Source organism: Drosophila hydei, unplaced genomic scaffold, assembly GCF_003285905.1.
Source record: "Drosophila hydei strain 15085-1641.00,03,60 unplaced genomic scaffold, DhydRS2 tig00000211-arrow-pilon, whole genome shotgun sequence".
Classification (NCBI taxonomy): Eukaryota; Metazoa; Arthropoda; class Insecta; order Diptera; family Drosophilidae; genus Drosophila; species Drosophila hydei.
This window is the reverse complement of record NW_022045685.1, coordinates 496,364-505,942: the sequence shown is the minus strand read 5'-3', so window position 1 is coordinate 505,942 and position 9,579 is coordinate 496,364. Positions and strand designations below refer to the sequence as shown.

Sequence of the window (9,579 nt, the reverse complement as noted above, 5' to 3'; positions counted from 1 at the left end):
TCATTGATTGCTTTTTTAATTACCTAATTCTTATAAAAGTAGGTGCGAAAAATAAAATAGCACCAGCAGCGTAACATATGCGAAAGAAAAAATAGCACCACCACATATTTCGACGATGCTTCGTATACATCCTTATCTAAATGCTGCCTCTGCCCTAACATAGAGCAAATCGAACTTAATCTAATTAAACTCTTTTCAAACACATGAATTGCTCCATATATGGATCAGTAAAGAAAGATATATGGATAAAAGAATTAGTTGAATAATGATTTTATTAGAATAAGCAGATGATGCTCGACTTTAAAGAGTTCAATAGACTTAAAGCGTGAGCAGACTCCGGGCATATGCATCAAAAGCCAAACTTAAAGGCAATGACTAATATTTTTGGCTATCACCGGTGCCAAATGGCCAACGCCCCCGACTGCTGTATCCGTTAGCCTTCTTCTGCTCCTTCTCTGGCCACTTTATGCGCACTCACACATACACACACACATATATATATACATACATACATACATATATGCACATATTTATGTGTAATCCCAATGCATATAGTACGACATATATGCAATGTGTATGTGCATATGCACCTCTCTCTCTATGTGTGTGTGTGTATACATAGATACCTGGCTGGCTGATTTCGACTGGAGCTCTGTGCCGCTATCATTGCACAAGTGCGCAAAATTTTGGACTCAATTCACGTGCTTGGCTGCCAAAATTGTTGGCAGCCTCCAGTCGGCTCGGCCGGTCGTCGTCCGCTTCATAAATTTGCACATTGAGTCGCCCTCCTCTGGTCGCAGCGGGTGGAGCCGAAATGGCGAGCGGACGACCGGGTCGCTATGTTGTCGGGATCGGCATTGGCAACGGGTATGGCGAAAGGCAACAGCAGCGTCATCGGCATCGGCATCGGCATCGGCATCGGCACCGGCATCCTCATCGGCATCGGTATACGCTTCTACATTACATCCTATTTGTATTTAATTCGATACGGGGGCAACGGGTAAGCGTTGCTCCCGAAGATTTTTGCTACGCGAGTGAATCGAAGCCACGCCCCCATTTAACCCACTCCAGCCAACGGACCGCACTCAAGTGCAGTGAAATAGTTGTGAAACACTTTGCCAAAGATGAAAGATAAACCACACAGGCAACGCCAGCGATGGAGACGTCCACGTTCACGTTCACGTCAGGCGCCATTTTTGCATGTACATAATACTACTACAACTACTACACACACACACACACATACACACACGCATCCGTATACATATTCATCTCACACAAACAAATAAGAGCTTTAAGTCGAACGAAATTTAAAAGCGCTTAACCCGAAATGTTGCAAGCGAAATCTTCTTCAAGTTTCACAAATATTTTGACCCTTTTTTAATGTGCTACCAGCATTTCAGACTTTAAACAGCTGCAAGCTCTGCGCGAATGAACAAATGTTGCAAATCAATGGCTGCTTAGCTTTACTTCAAGTAATGAGAATCACAAAGAAGGGCGATCTTGATAAATGTAATCGAATGAATTCGGTTAGGCGAATTCGAATGAACATTAAAAGTATCTAAAATATAAGTTTTAGCTTCATTTAAACATAAATATGTTCGTGAACTTGTTCATGTTCTTTACTAGTTCAGTTCCTTAACTTTCCTCATATGAAGGAATCCTGCTGATCATAATAGCTATACCTACTAAAATTAAGAATTCTATGTTTAAACATAAATGTGAACTTGTTCCTTTTGCGAACTAGTTCAATTGCTTAGATTTGCTTCAACTCAAATTGATCAGCTGAGTCGCTTTTGATCGCCAGCTGCACAGCTCATTAGAACATATGAGCCGAACGAATCCAGAAATCCGGAACTTAGCGAATGAACTTTGTTCACTCATTGAACTAGTCAACTAGCTTAGCTAAGGTACAATCGATCGTGCTGCAAAAGAAAAGATATTTTAAATATGATTCCTGATAGTTATAGCAGAATTTCAGAACTGGCCTAGCAAATGTTTGACGGAACCAGTTCATATGATTACTTTTCAAAACTTACGAAAAAATTCAGCCAAGTTCACAAAATAATTCAACATTTTTTTTGTCACATTTGAAGCGAACTAAAAATGCTGCAGCAAACGACGATAAAAATCATTGCCGATGATTACTTTCTATTTTAATTACTCGCTGACAATGAACAATGTGTCTGAAAATGAATGATGACATTGGCGGGCAAGAGAGAGAGAGAGAGAGAGAGAGAGTGGGGGAGAGAGATAGAGAGACAAGGAGGTGTTGTGTGAGGGGGCGAGGGGTCGAGCGTATTAGCCGTCCATCATCTAGAGCAAAAAGCCTACTCAACGCCAGGCAAAGATCAAGCGCAGCGCTGTTCATGCAATTGGCATTATGTATACGCCACGTCTGCCGCTTTGCATTATTATATATGGATAAATAAAAAATACAAATAAAAATTAAATCATAAAAAATACGTTGTGCACTCAAAGAAAAAACAATCAAATATATATATATATATATATATATATATATATATATATATATATAATATTGCAGAGCCGAATAGTGACACAAAGTGCGACACAGAAATGCAGTCAAGCCAGCCAGCCAGCCCGCTGTATGGTCTATGGACGGTGTTAGGGTTTGGTCTGGGGCGTGTTGTTGACTAACATTGAACTCAACTGTGCTGTGCGCTCGATTGTTGTTCAGGGCTCATTGTTTTTTTGTATTTCGTATTTCGTGCCGAGCGCAGCGATAAAAATGCTGCTAAAGTATAAATTATGCCAATATGAAAAGCCGAAACTGAAAAAAATAGCATGGACAAGCAGCGAGGGTTGCCACAAAGCAACTATGAAAAATGTTTCAATTTGTTGTTGCCAAAAAATCAGATAAGAAAATAAATATTTTTTATGTCTCAAATTGAATTTGAATCAATTTTGATTATCAATTAAATTCATAAATAAAGCTGAAATTGTGTTATGCAACAAATATTAATTTAATTGATTATATATTTAATTCTATATATATACGACATGAATTTGTTGTTGGAACAACTCTCGCCGTTTTATAAACATAAACACAACAATAATGGCTATGAGACAATGTAGCGAATCCATAAAAAGCAATTCTGCATATACATACACACGCCTACGTGTGTGTGTGTGTGTGTATTTGTGTCTATTCGGGTCATGCTGTTAAAAAAATGCGCATAATTGGCAAATTTAGAGTGAAATTGCCTGATAAATATGCAAAATACGAGGCGAGACCAGTTCAGCTCAGCACCAACACCATCAACATTCCTCTATAAAAAGAAACCCCTTCAATAACCCGCAGATATTGGCGCATCAATATAACCATTTAAATAATAAATAATACAAATAATTTTTAAACTGAAAACAAAATCAATTTTTATATAATTTTTATCAAAAAAAAAAAGAAAAAAAAAGAAAGGGGAAAAAATTGTAAATCAATTAAATGTTAATTTCACGTTTCGAGTCTACACCACGTCTGTGTGCGCCTTGATCCAGTCGACGTGGTAGTGGACACGTGCATAGCCGTCTGGATAGATGTTGCCACAGCCGCCCACAACGAAACCTGCCACGCCCACCAGCTCACCATTGTAGTGCGCCGGGCCGCCGGAGTCGCCGTTGCAGGCGCCGTTGTCCGCCTCATGCATCAGGCAGATGCCGGCTGGCTCGCCCCATCCAATCGACTCTTCGCACTCGTCCAAGCTCAGAGACTTGAGCGTGTTCCATTGCAAATAGCGTGGCAGATCGCCGCCATGCCTGATGCGGCCCCAGCCCGAGATGACGACATCGACGCCGCCTGGCGTATTCTGGGTGGGCAGCGCGATTGGCTGCACGCTCTCCGAGTAGATGAACGGCGTTTCGACGCGCATCACCGCCACATCGTTCAGGAAGTCGCCATACTCCTCGTGCGCAACGATCTGCACAATGTTGTGCAAGACCCCGCCGCTGAAGCGATCGTTGGAGCCAACGCGCACGCTGATCTGGCTGGGCGGATAGACTTGCACGTTGTTGTTGGCATCCTCGTAGACGACGCAGTGCGCCGCCGTGAGCACATAGTTGCGAGAGATAATCGAGCCGCCGCAGCTGTGTGAGCCACGATTGCGCAGCGAGACCTGATGCGGAAACTGTGCCTTGGCCGCATCCACGCCGCCCACGACACGTCCGTCGGGCACAGCGGCCGCCTGGCAGGCGGCAGCCCACAGCAGAACGGAGCCAACAACGGGCAGCAAATTGTTAATCATCTCGACGAGCAACTGAGTCGCTGCAAAGGCCCGCAGCAGTCTTTTATAGAAAAGGCCAACATCTTTAAGCCATGTTTATTTATATGGCCAGGGTTTATCAATATTTCGCTCGCTTCGATAAGCTATCATCTACTGATTTACGATGATCGAGCGCCGAATGTTCTTCTTATCATTATCTATGACTGCCCATAAAATAGTTTGTTGACGGCTTCGAAGCATGTCGATGACAGTTGCCCTTTATTTTTATCATTCAACAATTGAAGCTCCCAATGATTTCCAAGCAATAAGTGTGCGTATACTTAATATTTATATAAATACTATACTAGCTTTCAGATGCACATTTGGAGACTATATAGCTGCCTGCCTGAGCAGAGTCTCTCGAGAGAAGATGTTGTCACGAGGCACAGAGAGATCAGCCATGGTAAAGTAGATGACAGGCTGGGCAGACACATTTGTCCCCGAATTAGTGCCATTTAACACAGCTTCCAAGTGGCCCTGGCTGTTTGAAGCGTTTCGGTCACGAGAACACAGGCAACTGTTTGCAGTTATGGTGGAGCACGCAAAGAACAATATGTTCGAGTTAGCTTGACCTTTGGAGCAGCGGCAACAGATGGACACTTTTGGGTCGATTCATCACAAGCAGCAAGCTGCCATCGAAACTGGGAATAAACTAACGACCTTAGCAGCTGCAGCTATAGTGACATTCAGGCTGCATGCATGCAGCTGCAGTTTCTTGGCTGGCATTAACTTGTTATTGATGAAACAATTATTAAATAAATAAATAAAAGAAAATAATTATTTTAATAAATAAATAAAAGAAAATAATTATTTTATTTCAATTCGATTCTATGTTAGCTGTGTGTTCTAGGAAAATTGCTATTTTCATATGAGGCATTGAGAGAAATAGTAACAACCCATAACACTTAATAATTCTAAAGTTAGCAGAACACTAAGCTGTTGAGAAAGACCTAGTATATATATATATATAAATATATATATATATATATATAAATATATATAAATATATATATATATATAAATTAATACTACTGCCAGTTGGCAGGCTTACCTCTTGAATAAGAGTTTGCAGTTTAATTAAAAATTGTCTATAGATGCCGACAATCGATATATATCTGGCGTGGCATATCTATGTGCGGCAACCTGATAAAAATCTCCATTTCAATATACAAACTGAAAATAGTTGACGCCTTACACAAGCCAAATTGAGGTTAAAGTTCAATGTTTGAGTTGCAATTGAAGAGTTTTTTCTTAAATTTGCTTTTGACCATTTCCAATTAAGCTTGGCTAGTTTAAATCACAAACATTTAGCAAGCATTTCTCAGTTGTTGAGATAAGGTGTTTACAATTTGAAGGATCACACATATATGTTAAATAAAGTTGGTGTTTACACACACACACACACACACACGCACACAGCAGAAGAATGCGTCCAAGTGTATAGATGATATTAACTCTCGTTCTGTATGTAGCTGAAAATACACATAAATAAATACGCTCGAAATTTTCACTTGTGTAAATCAAACAATCGGAGAGACGTTCCCAACATCAATTTCTCTGGAAGATAATTCCATTTTTGACTAATACACATATGTACAAAAATATGCATAAATTCTAAATATAAATATATTTTTTTATTATTAAAAATTAGTAAAACCGTCATATGAATAAATGAATTAGCTATTAACATGATGTAATTAACAGTGCGCCATTAACAGTGTGGCATTAACAGAGCTAATGGAAGCAATCACTTCAAAAATGAAAGCTTTTTTTTTATCGAAACTTTAGAAAGTATAACAGAACACATAAGTATATAGACACGAACACACAATTATATAAGTCTTATACTAACAGTAGCAGTCAGAGCACAACATTAACAGGCACACTGTTAATTAACAGAGCTCAGCTAAAAAGTTGACATTGGAAACTCAGACTGAAACGGATTGAAAGCTGCGAAAAGTGTATGAAACATATAGTAGACAAAATTCAGAGGCAGGGCTAACATTAGATGTAACAGTGAACCGTTAACAGTGTTAATATCAATGACTTTAATAGAGTGAAAGCTTTTTTAAAGTATAAATTATAACATAATATCACATGATCACTCTATAACATTATAGACTTAACAGAGAGTTGCTTACAGTTTGCGCTATATACAAGTATGTGGACAGGAACCAGTAATATATACATTTATTTTGTACAGCTAAGAGTAGCTGTAAATGGTTAACACGATGCATTTAACAGACTTTCAATGATTCGCAAACACAGAATTACTATTAATTTGAGCATAATATGAACTGACAACAAAAACTTCAATTTCGTACAGTTAACAGTTGCTGTAATTGTTTAACAGTGCAACAATAACAGAGCGTTGCATGACAGCGAGACTCAGTTGAGTTTAGAAACATTAAAGCATCTTCGAGCTCTGTCGACTCTTCAATTTTAAGAGCAACCATTCTATGGAGTTTATTCGAATTTCTTCTCAGTAAAATGCTGGAACTAATATGCTAAACAAGTTAGCTGCGTCTGCCACAAAAGCGAAGAGCGCACGAAGGAGAGGGCAGCGGGAAGAGGCAAATGGCTTGTTTTCGACTTTATACATTTGTCTAGCTTTCAATTTGTCGTATTTATTATTTCGCCGTTGAATTTTTTTTGGGGAACATGCAGCTAGAGCAATCAGAATCGGACGCACGCACATGGACACGCACATGGACACTCATACAAGTGCAGATTCGCCTGTGTATTCACTTACTCATACGTATGCATGAGCGTACTCGCAGTCGCATTGAAGTGTGGGATGCTACTTTTGCCGCAGGAAGCGGTCGCAGCTGTGGGTTTTAAAATTTCAATTCATTTCCGTTGTGCATACGCACACGCCTCCAACCAACACTTTTCGGCACACAAGACCAAACACACGCACCTACATGATATTTTATACATATATATATATAAATATCTGAATGTGTGTGTGCGTGTGTACACATGTCAAATATACATATAGATATATATGTATATGCATATATATACACAAAAAAACAACAGCCTGCGCCTAAATGGAAGACAACAGCGGCAGCAACAACGACAACGACAACACATATAAAACAAGCAAAGCTACAACAACAGCAAACAGCAGCCCTGGGGCAGCCCGGCAATTTATGTGCCGAAAATATCGAAGAGGCAACGGGTTGGGGCAGCGGAAGATGCGTTGCAGTTGCCGTAGCAGTTGCCGTAGCCGTAGCCATGGGCACGCAGCTACGCAGTCTACGGCTATGCAGCTAACGGGTATTATTACGGATGCGTGCGACACTTTTACGTTTAAATTTTAAATGCTTCAAGTCAAAAATTCAATAAATGTCTGGCATGCTGTGGGCGTGGCCCAGACGATGTTATCCCCGCCGAACCGAACCGAACCGTTGCGGCCACAAATTAAACAAGCGGACATGGCATGCCCTAGCATGCTGCGCCCCCAAGTAGGCAATGCAATTTGAATAGCTTCAAGCACCTGACCCCCTGCCCTGCGTTCCCCAGCCACGCCCCCCTTTACTTCTTTACGTCTGGCTGGCATATTTATAGTTGCATTTTTCGATTCACAATTTAATTATGAATTATTTTAAACTATTCTCAAATGTCTCAGGACTCTGAGCTGGGGACAGTTTTCTTAGATCTTCTTCTATAGAAAAATTTCTATCAATTGCAAACAATCAAACATTGAACACTTGAAATATTTAGACTCATATATCATATATCATCATACTCATATCAAGCGAATTGAAAATATATAATATATATAATATATATATAATATATATAAACAAACAAGAGCATGAGAATTTTTGTATAAATGTAAATGTAAATATATAAATTTATAGTAAAAATAAAAATATATATACAGTAAATACAATAAATAAATGCAATAAAATAAGTAAAATAAATAAAATAGTTAAATAAATAAAATAATTAAAATAAAATCAAATAAATAAAATAAATTTTTAAAAAATTCATGCATGAGAAAATTCATTTGTTTTCCGTCTAAACTAAGAGTCTGCTCTTTGGGTGGCTGCTCGACTGAATTGCTTTCAATGGATACGTTAGCTGCTGCGTGTTATTATAAGATGGTTTGTCACCAAAAACACCTGAGCAGGTGTTTGGCGACAAACATTTGCCAAGCTGCTTCAAGCTGATGCTGCTGCTGTTGCTTGCCTTGTTGTTGTTGTTGTTGCTGTTGATGCTTTAGCTGAACCGACGCTAAGCAAACAAAAACATAATTGGTTTGCTTGTCATTTCTGCTGAAATAGCCCAACAATGCGAACAACAACAACAGCAACATCAAAATGAATTTTTCACAAAAAAAAAAAGAAAGAAAACTCAATCTCAAATATTTATGTATTCAAAATCTAAAGTGTTTAAAAACTTGATGTACTTTTAAAAATTAAAAATTCAAGTTAAACAAAACGAAACTTTTTGCATTAAATTTTTAGCTGTAGCAAAAAAAAGAGAGACTGAGTTCAATTTACTGCTAACTTTTGTATATGAGAACACAAACAAGTCTCAAATATAGGCAATAACCAAGCAAGAGTCAAGCTATTTCGAATAGCTATACTCAACAGTTGCTGCAGCTATCGATGATATTTAGTATTGAAATACATTCTGAGATTTGCCATTTAACCACTATGAAGCATTGACAGCTAGCACAAAGCTTGAAAGTAATTAAAAAATTAAATTAAAAAAAATTAAAATAATTCTATCGTAAGTTGTGGCATCTTGCAACAATTGAAGCTGAATGTCACAACTCATTGCTCTACACCGCCCTGATTAGACCCATGCAGTTGCCCAGAATTAGCTGGGCTCATGGAGAACAGGCGCAGGACAAGTTACGGTGCTTACGAATTGGTCATTATATTGAGCAGCGTGCTGAGGGCGGCTAAGACTAAGCTTTGCTGGAGGAGGAACTGAGTGCAAAATGTTTAACAAATATTTTATGACTATGTAGTTCAAACGCTTAAATGTGACCCGAACATGCTGCTGCTGCTGCTGTTGCTGTTGTTATTTTTACTGGTAAATTACCCACAAGCCCAACAGCAGCCAACTATTTTGTGAGCAACAGCAAACACACACACATACACACACACATCGCTCAGCGCTTGCAGTTGTTGTGCTTCTGGTTCTGCTCCTCGTCCTGATGGCAGCTCGCTCCGCAGTCGACTAGCTGTAGATGGATATATGCGCTGCATCGCTGCCGCCAAAAAAAATGTTTGAAATTCCAAACAAAGCATTTTAACAATTTGCTGACATTATAACG

General features: G+C 39.1%; 1 protein-coding gene across 1 annotated transcript; it reads right to left on the bottom strand.

The window, feature by feature from the left end:
* Window positions 1-3,435: 3,435 nt before the first annotated feature.
* LOC111603144 (serine protease SP24D-like) lies at window positions 3,436-4,297 on the bottom strand. The gene has a single exon (XM_023320620.2). It carries the CDS (start codon window positions 4,260-4,262, stop codon window positions 3,489-3,491), a length of 774 nt encoding a protein of 257 aa, XP_023176388.1. The 5' UTR covers window positions 4,263-4,297; the 3' UTR covers window positions 3,436-3,488.
* Window positions 4,298-9,579: the final 5,282 nt, after the last annotated feature.

Coding starts and splice junctions, on each gene's coding strand:
- LOC111603144 (XM_023320620.2), bottom strand. CDS start 4,262: ATGATTAACAATTTGCTGCCCGTTGTTGGCTCCGTTCTGCTGTGGGCT.